We start from the raw sequence: 20,280 nt of genomic DNA, 5'->3' as shown, positions 1-20,280 counted from the left end.
GATACAAAGCATGGAGGAGTATTGTTACAGGTTTGGTCTAAGAGAACTGCATACTGCTCAGTTTAAGAGACGATTTTGCCTTGCAGGTAATTCTGGAAACTGCTGTGAAGCACCCATTCTCGATTGCAGTCTTTGAGAACACCCTATATTGGTCGGACTGGGAAGACCGGCAGATTGCCTCATGTCACAAGTTTACGGGGAAGAACTACAGAGTCATCTTACGCTCACTCAAAAGCCACATTTATGGAATAAAGGTCTACCACCCTGCCCTCCATCCATTGGTAAGTAATTGGCATAAACTGAAATATTTCTTCCTATTTACCTTATTTTGGTGATGTGTGAAAAATTAGTCATTCTGTAGACATTTTGTAGTTTAATTCCTCAGAGTGCTTGAAACATATTTATCTGGGGTCTCTCTCTCTCTCTCTCTCTCTCTCTCTCTCTCTCTCTCTCTCTCTCTCTCTCTCTCTCTCTCTCTCTCTCTCTCTCCCCCAGAAGGCTCTTGCTAACCAGTGCCTTTTTAACTGTGGATTGGCTGTTCTCAGGAGACTTACCCTTTTGTGTTGAAAACCAATGAAAGAGATTGTTTCTGGAATAACATGCAGATACTTTGAACTCAATGTATTGTCTATAATATTAAAGTCTAGACAACATACATCTGCATATATTCCAGTCAGACAAGTGTGTCTGTCACTCCTTAAAGGCAATTTGCACAAATATAAACATTTGTTCTGTGGTGAGCATTTCTTTAACATGGAGATCATTCTCTCCCTTCCCTCACCCACAGCACCAAAGGACTCAAACCAGCAAGTAGAAGTGCCTGTTTACAGCTCACCTCCCTGGTAGCATCGGATCAGTAAAGCTCTAATTTCCACAGACCATAAAATATGTCTCAGAAGTAGGTTACTTCTTACAACCTACCTTAACTCGTAAACATCTTTTGTCGGCCAAAGGAAGACAGGGAAGTGGGACATCTGATCCCAGAATGTCACACTTCAAGGCAGAAGCCCAGAGCTTCCATATTTTACAGTCATATCAGAGTATGTAAGTCAGATAGTAAACACCAAAGAATAACAAACCAAAAACTAAAGTTTGTGAATATACAAAGCAAATCGCCTAGGACAAAGCTGTTTCATCAGTTGTCTGCAGAGTTAGGCCGTAACTGAAATTAAACCTATTGTGCCTTTACAGTGTAAATCTTGGTTGCAACTATTGTGGTTCTTCATTATGAATGTTACCTGCAACATCTCTAAAACTAATGTATTTTATTTTATTATTATTATTATTATTATTATTATTATTATTTCCCGAATTTACTGATAAATGCAGCAGATTACCGAGTTCAGGGTTAAGCTTGCCAGGTATTGAGTACTTTATATATTGCTGATTTACGCCCCTCCTGGAGGCCCCCCCCCCCCCCCCCCCCCCACACACACACACACACACACACACAGTGTCACAAAATATGCATCACACAATTTTTGTCTGGGCACAAAATTCAGTGACTGTTTCATGTCCAAAGACAGTTGCCTTGGTCTTTCTGCTGAAATTGCATGGCTTTCTTTGGTTGGCAACAATGTGTGCCACCACTTCATTGCTTGTTTGCATTAATTGTGACACTGACCTCATGTAACAGTGATGTCCAAAAAAAATTTTTGTATGAAATTAAATGCAACAAAGTACAGCCCGCTCTGGTTGTTCTTGAAACACAATAGTAACTGAATTTTCTGAAATTCTGTTACTCTGAAATGATGTACAAAACTGACCTTAAAACCTGTGAAAATTCTGTTGACAACTTCAACACTTTGAGTTGTTGGACCTATTGGAAGTTTTTTTCCCATCACAAACCAAATTTTGAGGAATCAGATGTGGTTAGCCAGGGCAAATATCCACAGCTGCCAAGCACCCAACTATATTAAAGATTGTATTCCACTGTTAAGTGAATCAATTTTCATAGATGTTACAAAGTTTGAAAACTTGGTACACAAATGATTCAGCTGAAAATGGTGTCTAAATGTGTTAATAGTTTGCTAGGAGTAGACATGCATTCTCACTACAGTGATTGCTTGACATTCTTACTTTCACAAGTAGGCCTTATTTTAAAAAAAAAAAAAAAAATAGCCCCATAAAAAGTAAAAAATCAATCGACAGATTTTTTTAATGCAAAAAGTGGAATGCATCTGCAAGCTATAAAAAGTATTGGACCAAGAAATTAAAATTATAAAAGGTATATGAAGAAAGGGATGGTCTCCTCCTTTGACAAGCACCTGCGGCATGCACCTCATTGTGTGAACAACTTTCTGAAACCTTGACCTTACTGAAAATATCACCTAATCACATTAGGTGATTACTGCAATGTAGCAAATGTAACATAGAAGACTGGCTGAACATTTTGTGAAGCCTGACCTGTAACTGGTAACTTGTTTCCAGATGGAGAATCCCTGCAAAGATGCCAGCTGCAGTGATATTTGTATGCTGGCCCCTAACAACTCTTACACATGTGCCTGCCCTGTGGAAAAGGAACTTGGTTTTGATCAGCATTCATGCAGAGGTGAGGTACAAAAAAGTTAAAAGGTGACTTGTATTGTAGTTATATCTGCAACTTTAAATTGCAGTGATGCCACTGACAGCTTTAAGCTTGCATTTAAACTAGCTTAGTGTGTGGTGCTTCACTTGTACAGACTGTATGATCTGAACAGAATTTTTTTTCTTAATTGTATTTTTGTTTACAAATTGCAACACCTTCTAAGCTTTCCACACTGGTAAGGCCATAGAAGCATAGTATTTTCTTAGTGTATATCTGAACTAAAGATTCTGGTAGCTGTAGTCAAAAGTTTCTGTTAATCACGCATTTTGCGTTTTCGTAGAGATATTTCCATAGAAACTTTCATCCCCAACACACATTCCCTTATATTTGAGAAGTGAAATAACAATTTTCATAGATTTAACTTCACATATTTTTCAATATGACTGCTTTCTAACAGAAAATGCAGGATGGAATACAACATTATGAAAGAGATAGTTGGTACTTGCTGTATAGTGGAGATTTTGAGTTGCAGGTAGGCACAACAAAAGTCTTTTTGTTGTACCTGTGACTAAACATCTCTGCTATGTGGTGAGTAGCAACTATCCTTTTCATATTGTTAAATATTTTCTAAAATTTTCATACCCTATTTAACTCCGTAAGGGGTTAAATTTCCGAAAAACAGTGACACCTACTTGTTTGCAACAGAAATCAGACACCAGTTTCCATAGATGTAGATTTAGAAATGTTTGTAGTTTTTAGTTATTCAAACACTTTCATTCCCTATTTCACTCTTGTAAGTATTAAATTTTGAAATGTGCTGAAACACACGTTTCTAATTTCTGCCTGAGGAACTAAATAAAAATTTTTGGAGGTCATCTTGAAAACTGCCTCAGTAGTGACAAATTTTCAAAAACCTTTCATGCTTACTCCACCACCTTAGGAGTGGAATTTCAAAACATTCCTTCTTAGACACCTACAGTAAAAGATAAATGCCCTCTGCAAATTTAAAGTTTGTCCTTAGTGGTTGGTCTGGGCAGTCAGGACATTGCCTTCATTTATAGATATGATTGCTACAGTATGAACAAGCCACTGTATATTACCAAGTGCTTAAAACAGCTGTTAACTGTTTCAGTTGTTCTGAAGAAGGAAGTAGTGGTGGCAGTGGCTGGGAACCGCATAATCAAGGTGGAGCATCGGCTGCTGGGCCGGCACACTCAGTCAGTTGTGCCGGCCAAGAGCATCCACCATGTCAGTGCAGTCGTCTACAGCTCCGTGGATGGCAAGTAATCTCTTGGTGTGGCAGGCCTGGCTGGTGTCTCCACATGTCGGTTGACACTTGATGCCACTCTCGACATGAGTCTGCTCTAGAAGACTCCCACCTTGCAGGGCTACTACAGCCTGTCTTCCTGGAATCAACTTACTGCAGCCTGCCTTTGATTCAATGCATCTCTGTCTTATAATCTAATCTTACAAGGGGACCTAATGGGCTCCCTTCTAACCTTCTCTTCATATTTGTAGGTCTTAAAGATAATGTGTGGGTATCACTATGCCAAAGCAGTATAATGGACTTAAATACTTGACAAATTTAACTGAAATAATTTTTTTTGAACTTATCAGCACTCACGACTTAAAGTAGATTATTTCTTGAGTAGTGTCACATTGGATTAGGAAACTGGTGTCCCCTCAATCATGTCAAATCCTGTAAATATGAATACGAAGGAAAGTCCAGAAAGTACCGTTCTTACAAGGGGAGGTCATGACATCAAGATTACAGATTTTTTTTCGATTTTTGCTGTTTTATTAGTCAATTAGGACAACATAATGTGAAAGTATTAAGGCATACTATGTAGGAAATTTTAAAAAAATTGCAAGAGAAGTTTTATGTGTTGGTGAAGTACCAATGTATGGTGACCATTAGCATTAAAGCTCTGCAATCAGTTGATTGTTGTATCAATTCGTGCTGATAGTGATTATTTTTTCAATGCTAGTCATATTATTTCATCCATAAGTCTTTCAAAAGATAATGCGATGACACGCGTATTTGCATGAACATAAAACTGAATTTTCAATGTTGTTTGATCATTCGCTAATTTCTGTAACAGCAAGTATTAACTATCAACAAGGAAACAACCAGTGTTCCTGAAAATGTATGCGTGTTGAGATTTCTGAAATCTTAAACCTGTAATCAGGGTGCACCTGAACACAATCTGCAGGCATAGATTTTGAGGATGGACCGGCTTCAGAAACCAGTTGCATCAATAAATAAATGTGTAAATAACTGTATACAATAATACAGTCTTAAAATATTCCTGAGTATGATGGTAATGTATGATTGTCAGATGTGCTGCTCATATTGTTTTATTATGGACATGGAAAAATAACAGCAGCTACTACGTAAGGAATGCAATTTTCCAACATGCACAGGGAATCTTTAAAGTTCATAAGGAAAAAAAAGCTTGTTGAAATTGTGAAAAATTTCTCTCCCGACAAATGATAGAAAACCTTCCATATGCAATATTTTCAAAAATATAGTGTCAAAAAACTAGCAATGCACAATTAAATGCAATCATCAAAAGAAGAAATTTCTCATTTGTCAATTAAATGTGAACAACTCTGAAGGCACTTTATAATTTTTAACTTGCCTGTAGAAAAATCACAATTAGTTGTAGTAATAAAAATTAATAAACAGGTGGAAAAACATTGAAAAGTGAAGAAAATTTCGTGCAAGTTCATGTCTTAAGCATATTACCTTTTTAAATTTAATATATATGAAATTAGCAGTGTTGAAGAAACATAAATAAAAAAAAAGTAGGTGGGACTGAGTCCAGTGATCCAGATTATAGAGTTCGTGCTGAGTGGCAGTGCACCAGTACATCATTGACACACAAAGCTTGTTCCAATTTTCTTGAAATTTCCTTGATAGTATGCCTTATTACTTCAACATTGTCATAATAAATCTGTTCAGTTTGAAGTAAATCTGTGACCTGAACACTGGGAATTTGTTTGTACTACCATTTCGGAAATTAACATCTCATTACTGAGAGCCTGCATTATACCTGAATGTCATTTTGGTCCCCAAATAGAAAAATTTCACCCACTATTCTCAACGTTTCATTTACAAATTCCTTCAGAATCACATAATTCAATTATACTCTGTTATCCCAGTTTTTGTTTGATGTCTATTTTAAAACTTCTTTTCTAGAGACTATCCATTCTGTTCATCTCACACTTCAGAACTGCAGCGTATTAAACATAGTTCGAACACTTTCTAACTCAAAAATTTCTGCAGATAGTTAAGTTGTCTAATACTGCTAGTAATGAGTTAAACCTAAAGGGTTGCTCTTCACTGAAGTAACTTAAGATGTAATAGCACTGTATTCTAATTCAGACTTGAATGAATGTTAACAACTCGGTGCCAAGAACAAACATCGTAGGTTTATAGACTACAACTCCCCCCATGAACCATGGACCTTGCAGTTGGCGGAGAGGCTTGCGTGCCTCAGCAATACAGATGGCTGTACCATAGGTGCAACCACAATGGAGGGGTATCTGTTGAGAGGCCAGACAAATGTGTGGTTCCTCAAGAGGGGCAGCAACCTTTTCAGTAGTTGCAAGGGCAACAGTCTGGATGATTGACTGATCTGGCCTTGTAACAATAACCAAAACGGCCTTGCTGTGCTGGTTGGTACTGTGAGCGGCTGAAAGCAAGGGGAAACTACAGCCGTAATTTTTCCGAAGGGCATGCAGCTTTACTGTATGATTAAATGATGATGGTGTCCTCTTGGGTAAAATGTTCTAGAGTTAAATAGTCCCCCATTCGGATCTGCGGGCAGGGCCTACTCAAGAGGACGTCATTATCAGGAGAAAGAAAACTGGTGTTCTACGGATTGGAGTGTGGAATGTCAGATCCCTTAACCAGACAGGTAGGTTAGAAAATTTAAAAAGGGAAATGGATAGGTTAAAGTTAGATATAGTGTGAATTAGCGGAGTTCTCGGTGCCAGCAGGAACAAGACTTTTGGTCAGGTGAATACAGGGTTATAAATACAAAATCAGATAAGGGTAATGCAGGAGTAGGTTCAGTAATGAATAAAAAAAATAGAAGTGCGGGTAAGCTACCACAAACAGCATAGTGGACGCCTTAGAGTGCCAAAGATACACGAAGCCCACGCCTACTACAGTAGTACAAGTTTATATGTCAACTAGCTCTGCAGATGACGAAGAAATTAAAGAAATGTATGATGAGATAAAAGAAATTATTCAGATAGTGAAGGGAGACGAAAATTTAAGTCATGGGTGGCTGGAATTCGGTAGTAGGAAAAGGAAGAGAAGGAAACGTAGTAGGTGAATATGGATTGGGGATAAGAAATGAAAGAGGAAGCTGCCTGGTAGAATTTTGCACAGAGCATAACTTAATCATAGCTAACACTTGGTTCAAGAATCATGAAATGAGGTTGTATACATGGAAGAACCCTGGAGATACTAGAAGGTTTCAGATAGATTATATAATGGTAAGACAGAGATTCAGGAACCAGATTTTAAGTTGTAGGATATTTCCAGCGGCAGATGTGGACTGACCACAATCTGTTGCTTGTGAACTGTAGATTAAAATTGAAGAAACTGCAAAAAGGTGGGAATTTAAGGAGATGGGACCTGGATAAACTGACTAAATCAGAGGTTGTAGTGTGTTTCAGGGAGAGCATAAGGGAACAATTGACAAGAATGGGGGAAAGAAATACAGTAGAAGAAGAATGGGTAGCTTTGAGGCATTAAATAGTGAAGGCAGCAGAGGATCAAGTAAGTAAAAAGACGAGGGCTAATAGACATTCTTGGGTAACAGAAGAGATATTGATGAAAGGAGAAAATATAAAAATGCAGTAAATGAAGCAGGCAAAACGTAATGCAAACGTCTCAAAAATGAGATTGACAGGAAGTGCAAAATGTCTAAGCAGGGATGGCTAGAGGACAAATGTAAGGATGTAGAGGCTTATCTCATGAGGGCTAAAATAGATACTGCCTACAGGAAAATTAAAGAGACCTTTGGAGAAAAGAGAACCACTTGTATGAATATCAAGAGCTCAGATGGAAAGCCAGTTCTAAGCAAAGAAACGAAAGCAGAAAGGTGGAAGGAGTATATAGAGGGTCTATACAAGGGCGATGTACTTGAGGACAATATTATGGAAATGAGAGAGGATGTTGAAGATGAAATTGGAGATACGATACTGCGTGAAGAGTTTGACAGAGCACTGAAAGACCTGAGTCGAAACAAGGCCCCAGGAGTAGACAACATTCCATTAGAACTACTGACAGCCTTGGAAGAGCCAGTCCTGACAAAACTCTACCATCTGGTGAGCAAGAAGTATGAAACAGGTGAAATACCCTCTGACTTCAAGAAGAATATAGTAACTCCAATCGCAAAGAAAGCAGCTGTTGACAGATGTGAAAATTGCCGAACTGTCAGTTTAATAAGTCACAGCTGCAAAATACTATCGTGAATTCTTTACAGATGAATGGAAAAACTGGTAGAAGCGGACCTCGGGGAAGATCGGTTTGGATTCCGTAGAAATATTGGAACACTCACCTTAGAAGAAAGATTAAGGAAAGGCAAACTTACATTCCTAGCATTTGTAGACTTAGAGAAAGCCTTTGACAATGTTGAGTGGAATACTATTTCAAATTCTAAAGGTGGCAGGGTTAAAATACAGGGAGCGAAAGGCTATGTACAATTTGTACAGAAACCAGATGACAGTTTTAAGAGCCGAGGGGCATGAAAGGGAAGATGGTTGTAACTTCTCCCCGATGTTTTTCAGTCTGTGTATTGAGCAAGCAGTAAAGGAAATGAAAGAAAAATTCGGAGTAGGTATTAAAATCCATGGAGAAGAAATAAAAACTTTGATGTTCGCCGATGACATCGCTGTCAGAGACAGCAAAGGACTTGGAAGAGCAGTTGAACGGAATGGACAGTGTCTTGAAATGAGGGTATAAGATGAACATCAACAAAAGCAAAACGAGCATAATGGAATGTAGTTGAATTAAGTCGGGTGATGCTGAAGGAATTAGATTAGGCAATGACATACTTAAAGTAGTAAAGGAGTTTTGCTATTTGGGGAGCAAAATAACTGATGATGGTCAAAGTAGAGAGGATATAAAATGTAGACTGGTAATGGCAAGGAAAGTGTTTCTGAAGAAAAGGAATTTGTTAACATCGAGTATAGATTTGTCAGGAAGTCGTTTCTGAAAGTATTTGTATTGAGTGTAGCCATGTATGGAAGTGAAACATGGACGATAAATAGTTTGGACAAGAAGAGAATAGAAGCTTTCGAAATGTGGTGCTACAGAAGAATGCTGAAGATTAGATGGGGTAGATCACATAACTAATGAGGAGGTATTGAATAGAATTGGGGGGAAGAGGAAATTGTGGCACAACTTGACTAGAAGACAGGATCGTTTGGTAGGGCGTGTTCTGAGCCATCAATGGATCGCTAATTTAGTATTGGAGGGCAGCATGGAAGGTAAAAATTATAGAGGGAGACCAAGAGATGAATACATTAAGCAGATTCAGAAGGATGTAGGTTGCAGTAAGTACTGGAAAATGAAGCAGCTTGCACAGGATAGAGTAGCATGGAGAGCTGCATCAAACCAGTCTCAGGACTGAAGACCAGAACAACAACAACAACAACAACAACAAGAAGAGATTACAACTTTTGTTGACAAATTACCGTATTTACTCGAATCTAAGCCGCACTTTTTTCCGGTTTTTGTAATCCAAAAAACCGCCTGCGGCTTAGAATCGAGTGCAAAGCAAGTGAAAATTCTGAAAAATGTTGGTAGGTGCTGCCACAACTAACTTCTGCTGTCGAATATATGTAGCACTACACAGGCATGCTTTGTAGGCACAAAGATAAATACTGGCGCCAAAACCTCTGCATCAGTAAATAAATTAAAAAAAAAAGGTGGAAGAAGAGCTTTTTTCTCCGCCCCCGAGTTTAGACTACTGCATTTTCGTACATTAGCCAACGAAGTAAATACAAATTCAGTTTTGTTCATCTTCGAATGTAGCAGAATTTCAATGTACTACGAAATTCCGACTGGCAAGACTGTTTGGGATGTTCGTCAATATGGCCAACTCTACGTTCTGAATTTTTTCCTACCTGTGAGAAGAGATGGTTGCTAATAGGAACCTGATGAAATGTGAATCACATGCAGTATTCTCTTCACCATAAGAATAATTCGAATATAAACATTTTGCCATGTATTCTTTCGTGTTTGCTGCTGTCTCATTTAAATCCTATCTGCCTAATAAAGTACGAAACTAGAGTGAGACAACAGCAAACGCGGAATAATATACGTATCGTGTCATGTTTATATTCGTATTATTCTTATGCCTAATAGTGATACATTCAGAAATGAAGCACAGCAACTGACTAGATTTTTAAATCTAATATGACTAATTTCTGTGCAGAATTTGATGTACTAAAGAAGCAGCCACAAAGATTTTTAAATGGAGAAAAATTTTCGCCTAACTCTCGTTCAGAACATGTTCTACCATATGCAGTCTATTATTTGGTTCTTGTTGATCATTATCAAAGAACGCAGCAGTGTAAGTAACAACAAATAGCAGTCTCTTGCCATTGTTTCGCTAATGAGACGATTCCTATTTTTTTAATTGTAAGCGGCGGTAGCGCGCACAAAAGCAAGCCATGCCGCGAGCGGCGACAGGCTGTAAACACGCACTATCCAAATGCAACAAACAATGCATGACACAATACATTAATGCATTTTCAGCTTAGTGATGTAAACACCTATAACAAAGAAAACGGCACTTATCAGATCAAAATAAAATAAGCAATAGATTCAAACCAGACGAAGCACATGGAAAAAGGAAGGGTACCCATATAAATACGAACGGAGCGCCTGATGCATAGCAATGGCTACCTGGTAAAGCTTACTGCTAAGCTTAAGACTCGAGCCAAACTACTGTGGCTCTATCATCATTCATTTGACCTAAATTGTCTCTCATATTACAATGGACCAACTTTGTTTAGATTTGGAGGTGCGGCCTAAAACTTTTCTCCCCTCTTGAATTTCGAGTCTCAAATTTCAGGTGCGGCTTAGATTCGGGAATTTTTTTTTTCCTATATTTCGAGTCTCATTTTTCAGGTGCGGCTTAGATTCGAGTAAATACGGTAGTGAGCCAAGGGACAGCCACTTTCTATGGTCCACATGAGATCCTGATACTGGCATCCCAGATGAACAAAAATTTTAATTTAGTCAGATTACCGTATTTACTCAAATCTAAGCTGCACTTTTATTCTGGTTTTTGCAATCCAAAAAACCGCCTGTAGCTTAGAATCGAGTGCAAAGTAAGCGGAAGTTCTGAAAAATGTTGGTAGGTGCTGCCACAAGTAACTTCTGCCGTCAAATATATGTAGCACTACACAGGCATGCTTTCAGGCACAAAGGTAAATACTGGCGCCGAAACATCTGCGTCAGTAAATAAATTTAAAAAAAAGGTGGAAGACAAGCTTTTTCTCCGCCCCGAGTTTCGATCACTGCATTATCATACATTGCCCAATGAAGTAAATCAAATTCTGTACCCTCAGGGGGCTCAGCATTTAGTTGCTGGGTATGGGCTTGGCGACCCCGGGGTCCATGAGCTGGGGACTGGGAAGCGCCACCAGTCCTCAATACCGTAAGCTCTGAGCGTGCTTCAACGAACACCGTATGGCGTGACGGTGGAATGTTGTACAGTACAGAGCCCGGGGATCTTGGCTTAACTGCCTGGGTCGCGAGGATGGTATAAACCTCTATAATAAAAAAAAAAAAAAACCCTCAATCTCAAGGTGTGCTGTGCACCAAGGAGACGCATGGCTGTTGAGATAGAACAGTTGCTAGCGGGTGACGTCTGGGGAATCTGCTGCCGCCCCCCACCCCCCCTCGTTGTATTAGGCTTACCCAGAAAAGCGGGGCTCTGTCTGGGTGGACATTCCTTCCCCTAGCTGCTCATGGGACCACCATGAAATGAAATACGAATAGTACGCAAGCATGAGTCTCTAAGAAAGGAAAGTTCAATGCTTTACAGTATGACACCCAATCGTTCCTTTCCCTGTCCACACCAGGGAGGAACGGCGGTCTAAATTACCTGGTGAGATGTATTCTCCTCGATTTCTGGTTTGCAGCCAAACAGATGGGGACTCATTTCTGACCACAAAGCCTCAGTTTTTTGTGGAAAATTTAGAGGACAAGATTGGTGAAGTTGAGGGCATGTCTAAAATGAGATCTGGAGCAATCCTCATACAGACAGCATCCCCAGCGCAGTCACGGGCATTGCTTGCTTGTGACAAGCTCGGTGATGTTGCAGTCTCCATTACGCCTCATAAGAGCCTCAATATGGTTCAGGGACTTACTTTTCATCATGACCTGTTGTTGTAGTCTGATAACGCGCTCCATGCAAATCTGGAATGTTGCGGTGTCCACTTTATACGACATGTCTTCAGGGGATGTAAAGATAGTAGGGTCACCACCGGTGCCTTCATCTTGGCTTTTGAGGGAGACACCCAGCCCGAGAAGGTCAAGGTGGTGGTATATCGATATAATGTTAAGCCTTACGTCCGTCCTCCCATGTGCTGCTTTAAGTGCTGGAGGTTTGGGCATATGTCATTGAGATGTAACGCCAACCTGGTTTCCTGTTTGGCGGGCCCCCTCCCTCTGTGGCTACTGGGGTTACTATAAGAACCGCGTAGAATATGACAGGGTGTCTGGTGGTGCCTGTGTTTATGTTCTTTCCACTGTTCCTAGTGGCCCAGTACCAGCTCAACATCCTTCGCTGCCTCAGCCACACCGTTTGGGGGGCTGCACGAACAACCCTCCTACAACTCTACAATGCCTTAGTCCATTCCCGTCTCAACTAAGAGAGTGTGGTGTAAGAGTCGGCAGCACCTTCAACGTTGCAGATCCTCGACCCAATTCTCCATTGTGGCCTTAGACTGACAACAGGTGGCTTCCGCACTGGTCCGGTGACCAGCCTTCTTGTAGAAGCTGGAATCCCTCCCCTAAGATTCCACCGCCAACAGTTGCTTGCGTCGTACATCGCCTGCATCTATGCCTCGCCTGACCACCCAAACCACAGGCTCCTTTTTCCATCTTCTGCACTCCCCTCCCCACAACGGCGGCCTAGGTCGGGTCTCCCGATCGCGGTCTGCATTCGTTCCCTTCTCTCGTCACTGGAGTCCTTTCCCCTTCCCCATGCTTCCGGCCCTTTTCTTCTACCCCTCCTTGGTCCCCCCCCCCCCCCTCCCCTTGCTTGCGGCTTTGCTTGGATTTGTCCTGCGACTCCAAGCCCTCCGTTCCACCTGCCAGTCTTCGTCAACAATTCCTGGCTCTCTTTGCCTCATTTCGCGATGCAGATGTAGTCTACACCGATGGTTCTGTGGTCGATGGACACACTGGGTTTGCTTTCATCCACGGCGACTACGTTGAGCAGCATTTCCTGCCTTGTGGGAGCAGTGTTTTCACTGCGGAGCTGGTTGCTCTTTATTGTGCACTCACTCACCTTTCCTCCTGCCCTGGGGAGTCATTTGTCATATGCAGTGACTCCCTGAGTGGATTGCAAGCACTCGACCAGTGTTTTTCTGGGGACCCTTTGGTGCGCGGTATTCAAGATGCTGTTTTTGCTCTCGCCGAGTGAGGTCGGTCTGCGGCGTTTGTGTGGACCCCGGGCCACATCGACATTCCAGGAAACGAAAGTGTCGATCGGTTGGCCAAGCAGGCCACCACTTCACCGCACCTGGAGCTTGATCTCGTGGAAAGAGACCTCCGATCAGCCCTACATCGCAAGGTCTGCGATGTCTGGAGCTCTGAATGGTCTGTCTGGAACACGCCAAATTAGCTCCGCACGGTCAAGTCGTCCACCGCCGTGTGGAACTCATCCTTGAGGGGCACATATGGGGACTCAGTTGTTCTGTCATCTCCCAATTGGACATACGCGGTTGACCGACAGCTATCTCCTTCGCTGTGAGAACCTGCCCAAGTGTTGCTGTGATGCAGGGCTGACAGTGGTCCATCTTCTGCTGGACTGCCCCTTTTAGCCCCCTTGCGGCAGTCCTTTAATTTACCAGCTGCACTTCCTTTAATTCTCGGTGACGATGCCTCTATAGCTGACTCAGTTTTACATTTTATCTGTGCAGCTGGGTTTTATCACTCACTCTAGTGTGGGTGCTCTAGCATGGTTTCTCAGGCTACACCCACTCCACCGACTTTTGTGACGTGGGTACCGAAATATTTTCTTTTATGGTAACAAGTTGTGTTGGTCTCTCTATCAACGCTTTCCAGCTGGAGGTTCTTTGTTTGTAGTTGAGTGGTTGACCTTTTACCTGATCCATCAACCACTGTAGTCTGTTTTACTCTAGTCAACTATTTGCTGTGCTCCTTTTAAGTGTCCTCTATTTTGTGTTACTGCGGTGTATTTTAGCTCTGTACCCCTTGGTGTTCCCTCCCTCTTGGTGCAGAGGTTATGCTTTTACTGTATAGGCCTTTTACAAGTATGTCTGTTTTTAACTGGGGACTGATGACCTTGATGTTTAGCCCCCATCAAACCCCAAAACGAACCAACCAACCAACAAATTCCGTATTGTTCATCTTCGAATCTAGCAGCATTTCAATGTACTACGAAAATCCGACTGGCAAGACTGTTTGGGATGTATGTTAATATGGCCAACTCTACGTTCTGAATGTTTTCCTAGCTGTCAGAAGAGATGATAGCTGGTAGGAAATTTTATGAATTGTGAATCACGTGCAGTATTCTCCTCACCATAAGAATAATACGAATATAAACATTTTGCCATGTATTCTTTTGTGTTTGCTGCTATCTCATTTAAATCCTGTCTGCCTAATAAACTATGAAACTAGAGTGGGACAACAGCAAACATGGAAGAATGTACATATCATATCATGTCATGTTTATATTCGTATTATTCTTATGCCTGATAGTGATAGTCAGAAATGAAGCATGACAATTGACTAGATTTTTGAATCTAAGATGACTCTAATTTCTGTGCAGAATGTAATGTATTAAATAGGCGCCTGCAAAGATTTTCAAACGGAGAAAAAGTTTTGCTAAACTCTCGTTCAGAACATCTTCTATCATATGCAGTCTATTATTTGGTTCTTGTTGACCATTATAAAAGAAAAGAGCAGTGTAAGTAACAAAAAATAGCAGTCTCTTGCCATTGTTCCGCTAACGAGACGATTTTTTCTCTCTCTCTCTCTCTCTCTCTCTCTCTCTCTCTCTCTCTCTCTCTCCCTCTCTCTCTCTCTCTCTCTTTGTTTTTTTTTTAAAATTATAAACGGCGGCGGCGCTCACAAAAGCAAGCCATGCTGCGAGCGGTGACAGGCCGTAAACACTCATTATCAGAATGCGACACAGTACAGTAATGCATTTTCAGCTTAGAGTGACGTAAACACTTATAACAAAGAGAACGGCACTTATCAGATCAAAGAAAAATAAGCAATCAATTTAAACCAGACGAAGCACGTGAAAAAGGAAGGGTACCCATATAAATAGGGACGGAGCACCTGACTCATAGCAATGGCTACCTGGTAAAGCTCAACTGCTAAGCTTAAGACTCATACCAAACTACTGTAGCTGTATTGTCATTCATTCAACCTAAATTGTGTCTCATATTACAATGGACCAACTTTGTTTCGATTTGCAGGTGTGGCCTAAAACTTGTGTCCCCTTGAATTTAGAGTCTCAAATTTCAGGTGCAGCTTAGATTCGGGAAATTTTTTCCTTGATTTCGAGTCTCATTTTTCAGGTGCGGCTTAGATTCGAGTAAATACGATATTTCACCTCCTTGGAGATGGTGCGTCGTCATTGGATTTATAGAACAAATTGCATACAAAAATAGGAAGTGGCCACTACAAGCTGTCAATGAAAAAAATATTTACCATCAATTAGGCATGACGTTCATATCTTCAGTGGTAAATATGGAAATTATTTCCAAGTGTGTCTATTTATTTGTGTGCATATGAGGGGAAAAGCAGGTACACTGAAATCAGAAAACTCTGCTGCTTGTCACCTCAGCATTTTCCTTGTGTAAGTGGTATTTACCAGTGGAAATTAGCTCTTCGCAGAACACTGTCCTCTAGTCCACATTTTGATTACTTTGAGGAGCAATAGAGAATAAAGAATTCTTTCCAGTTTCTCTGGATGTCTGGGAATTTTTCTGATCTACTGGGAAACTTTAACTGTTGTTTTTTTTTTTTTTTTGCCCTGGATTAGAAAAATCCACTGCCTGTTTTGGCTTGTAATGCAAAGGTTGTATGGAAATTTCTGCCTCTTAAGGTGGTTACCAATAACTGTCTTGACCACGGGATTGAAACTTGATGGAAGCCTCACTTTAAAGTTAATCTTCTTGTACCGATCAATTTATATTGGAATTAATGTGGAGGAATAAAGTTCTCAAAAGCAACCATATATTATTTGGGAAGTAAGAGTTAAGATAACCTTTCCAAATTGAATAGTAAATGTGCAATTAGACAAGGTCTGCTTAACACGTCTTGCTGGTTTGGTGTCCAGCATCTCAGCTCTTCATTCTTGAGAAGCATGGAACTTCAGGTGGGGGAGGAGCTCCTTGATAATGCACACTGACACCTGTGATAATGTAAGCACGTCAGGTAGTAGTCTCGTGGTGCCCCATAATGTCCCAGGAGCATGTTGGACATACAAGAACACAAACCAAATGCGGAATAGCATTAAATACAGAACTAAATTATTCGAGCTAATCATATGTCACTGAGCATGATTACTCCATTATTTAAAATGGCAGGTGTGCAAGCATTCTACCTATTGCGACCAAAAATATAATTCTGCACCCTTATACTCCAGTACTACGGTTGTGAACTGGTCAGTTCATCCTAAGTCCCTTCTTAACCACATACCATTAGGGAGTATGTATTGGCATTAAGGTGTAGGAATCCAATGATCCCTGAAGAGACTATTGCAAGATGTTTCCTTATTAACTTTCAAGAAATAAGGATTAATGCAATAACACTGAAAAATGTGATTGGGTGGAGGTATGTGAAAATACCTTCCCATGTAAGATTAGTCTTCTGAAATAGCTCACAAATTTTTAGAAGTTTCCTCTTAACTCCTCCTACATTGTAAAAGTAAGCATTTTCATGAAATGTTAACAAGGAGTGAATGCAAGAATTGACGTCAATGTATCTTCTTTCACACAGCAAAGAGAAACATTGCCATACTAACATTTTGTCATGTGATAATGGGACTTACTATATTGTTGTACAAATCGTTGGGAAATCAGCCTTAGTATCTTGAATAGTTGGTAAAGGTTTGTGCTGTTAGTTCCAACCCTTATATGTAATTTGTAGGTGTGGTTGATAATTAGATTTTTAGATTCAGAGGGTTTCATTCCTTTTGTCTTATGATCATTCCTAAAATTTTGTGCTGGGAATGCCCACCTGTAGTGTAATGAGACCTTAAAAAGTTGTTTGGAAAATGCAGTATAGAAGCTCATTGTTAGTGCGCCATGGCAGCTCTATTGACTGTTGGCCATATTTTTATTTTGATATTTAGCTTATTTTGTTAACCTAATATGTGGCTCCTATTTGAATTTAACTACGCAGTTGCTGAAATGGAGTGGATAAGTTCCTTATTGAACTTGTGTTGCAAGAAATTTCTAAACCTTTAATGTTAACCAACCACAGAAATGTTGAAAGTGAATGCATAAAACTTAATGTTAATATTACTGCTTCTAGATGTGCTAATAATGAGCGAGAGTGAAGAGAAGAAATTGTTCTCAATGGCGATGTCTACTAATTTAATTAGACCACTTCTCGAGAAAGGAATTGGGAGGATTACGAGCTTGTCATATGGTGAGTAGGATGGACTGTTTCATCGTGATGTTGTAAGTAAATGGCACTTTCTTCTGACTTACAAGTGACATTCACAGATTCGTATGGTAACAATGTGTACTGGAGCGATGCTGAGCTCGCAACAGTGAGTGCGATGAGCATGAACACGAAGACTGTGGCTGTGTTGTTAAGAAGCACGGGGGCTGAACCGCCACTGAGTGTAGCCGTCGTCCCAGATCAGGGGTATGTATCAGCTGTGAGGATTAATCAGTCTCGGTGTAAAGAGCTATCGACAAGGCAGTTTGCTTTGTCTGCTTGTAAATGTAAATGTAAATGTGACTAGTAACATGACTTGCTGGACAGTACGAACCTTCACTTAGTGTGTGTTTATGTATATGGCTACGGGCAGTTCAGATTGGCTCCTGGAAGCTGGTTTTTGGTCAGCAGTTCTTAACTTTATTCTTACCTTCAGTGAATTTTTCGCTATAATTATCTCACAATAGTAAGAACTTGGCTGGTTGTTGACAGCTGGTAGAATACTTTTTTGCCACTTTGAACTCTGACTTAACAGGATCTACCATCATAGAACCAGAACAGTTTCATTTACTCCTGTGTATAAAACACACAATTACATATTCTCGGAGCTATAGAGGTGTTTCCTGAAGTTCTGTGTCCTACCAGTGTACCAATTTAAACTTGTTCTAGGGATTGGTTTTAACAACAGCAGACTATTATGCCACGTTACCATGGAATCTCCTGATCTAGGGTTCCCAAATATTATTCAAAGCTGGTGTGAATTTTTCGAGTTACACTACATACTTCCTGAAGTGTCCCCTCTATGTAACTTGTATCTTACATCATGTTCACTCACCATTATAAAGTTTTCCCCTAAATAATGCTAGACTATAATGATTTGCATTCTTTTGATTAATAATTGCTTCAGATGTATGAATCAACATGATTTCTCTTACTGCCAGGACATTCCTTTCTTGGGAAAGGAGTAATAGCATTAAAGTTGTTAATGAATTTTATGTGCTTGCAGTAGCAATGTTATAGTGCTCTGTCATAAGTGCTATAATGGCCTAACAATTTAGTCTGCTATAGATGTCCATTTGAATTTATATGCTTAGCAATGACACAGGCAACATAAAGCCTCATTACCTTTGTGGTTGTTCTGCAGCTGACCACTGGAGCGTGTGATGAGTTTCTCATAGCCTGTATTCTTGCCTCTGGGGTTTGTGCAATTGTTTAAATACTTTGACTGTGGCTTTACTGTGCTGATTTGCCCCCTGTGTATAAATATGTGGCATTAAAATAATAATGCTGCTGTTTGTTCGTGTAAAAGGCATGAAAATGTTTTCATGTAGCATGTTAGCTGATATCTACTACTCTGGTTTCTCCAGTGAGTCACTCGTCATACAAATTAAGAGGGCCGATTAACAGATGGAGACTAATTTTATTCACAGATGTTTATTAGTCCATTTCAGTTTAGCATCTGTTTCAAAGTATTTCCTTCTTACTGAAATGCACTCTTTATAGCATCTCTGCCAGTGCTCGAACACACAGTGCAGACCATTTTTTGTCAGGTCCTTGAGAATTGTCACTTTCCATGAACACTGTGTAGATTTCTAAATTAAAATGCCCCAAAGAATTGCTTTTACTGACAAGAATTGAAAAGAAAATGGCGTGGTACAAGATTGGGGCTAGAAGATAGATACAGTAAACAGGTAATGTTAACTAAACCAGAAACTGCAAGACTTGGTTTGTGATATGAATCCACACATTGCTGTCCAGTCAGAGAAACTTCTGGTCTTCTCTTGCAGTGCATTTCATCATTTTAGCTAATACTGATTTGCAGTATGCTGCTGTAACAATAGTGTGAGGGAACTGCACACTGGTAAATCATTCCAGGACAGTCAAAAAATGCCATTGCCATCACTTTCCCTGCAGATGGAACAACTTTCACCTATCTTTTGGTGTTAGAAAACTGAGCAATTCCCACACTGTGCTGGGCTTGTTTCCCCTCAGGTTCATGATCCATGACTCATCATTGGTGATATTAGACTCCAGAGACACATCTCCGCCCCCCCCCCCCCCCCCCAAATCAGAAAAGAGATGCAGCACCTCATGGCTTGTCTCTACTGGCACAGCCTGTTGTTTGGATTGGAAGATGTGCCACCCAACAGGTAAAAGTATGGGTCATAGGAATATGATCCTATAATTGTAAAGAAACTGACATGTGAAATTTTCAGCGCTGCATAGAGGTGCTGATGCTTAAGGACAGTCACAGCCCCCTGGTGACGTTGACTTCAGTCACAGTAGCAGCCAAAACACAAAGCCCACCTTGTTTAACACACAGGTTGACCATTTAAAAACTGTTGCACAAAGTAGTGCATCTTCACTGTAAGCTTGCTGCAGCTTTGCATTTGTTTAAACAAACATGGACTTCCATTGTGCCATACTGCTCCTCTTGCATCACATCTGTAGAACGTTACTACCAACCTACTGTAAAGCATGTGCTGCTACCTGAGAGCATTAGACATACAAACTCACACTCTCTGTTTCATGGTACAGATAGGAAACTGTCACAGAAGCAACGAGACAGAATGCCTTTGCTGATCATCCCTTGTACAGAATTCATAACTATTACATGCAAAGTATGACAACTCATCTAGCACTCAGTGCGTAGAAGGAAAATATAAAGTGCTGAAGTGTGCAAGCATGTAGCACCAGGAACTATCTTTGCACTTTCATTGGGTTTGATAGTAAATGTTGCAATGAACTTCCTATTTTTGTGAACATGGGGTTCCAGAACTGTTCTTGTGTTGATTGAACATGAAACCAAACCTCAGCTTTAACCCTTTACCTATTTGGATTGTGT

The 20,280-nt window shown here is 40.4% G+C and overlaps 1 protein-coding gene across 1 annotated transcript in view; it reads left to right on the top strand.

Annotated features, from left to right (window-relative positions):
* Window positions 1-20,280, top strand: part of LOC126482251 (vitellogenin receptor-like) — a 221,222-nt gene that overhangs the window by 105,317 nt on the left and 95,625 nt on the right. The window contains exons 12-16 of the mRNA XM_050106231.1: window positions 87-281; window positions 2,431-2,551; window positions 3,660-3,806; window positions 17,304-17,420; window positions 17,498-17,642. Coding sequence (XP_049962188.1) covers window positions 87-281; window positions 2,431-2,551; window positions 3,660-3,806; window positions 17,304-17,420; window positions 17,498-17,642 — 725 coding nt within the window. The remainder of the gene's footprint in view (window positions 1-86; window positions 282-2,430; window positions 2,552-3,659; window positions 3,807-17,303; window positions 17,421-17,497; window positions 17,643-20,280) is intronic.

The sequence above is a fragment of the Schistocerca serialis genome, chromosome 5, assembly GCF_023864345.2.
Source record: "Schistocerca serialis cubense isolate TAMUIC-IGC-003099 chromosome 5, iqSchSeri2.2, whole genome shotgun sequence".
NCBI lineage: Eukaryota > Metazoa > Arthropoda > Insecta > Orthoptera > Acrididae > Schistocerca > Schistocerca serialis.
The sequence above is the reverse complement of the archived record's forward strand: the minus strand, read 5'-3'. Positions and strand labels throughout refer to the sequence as shown.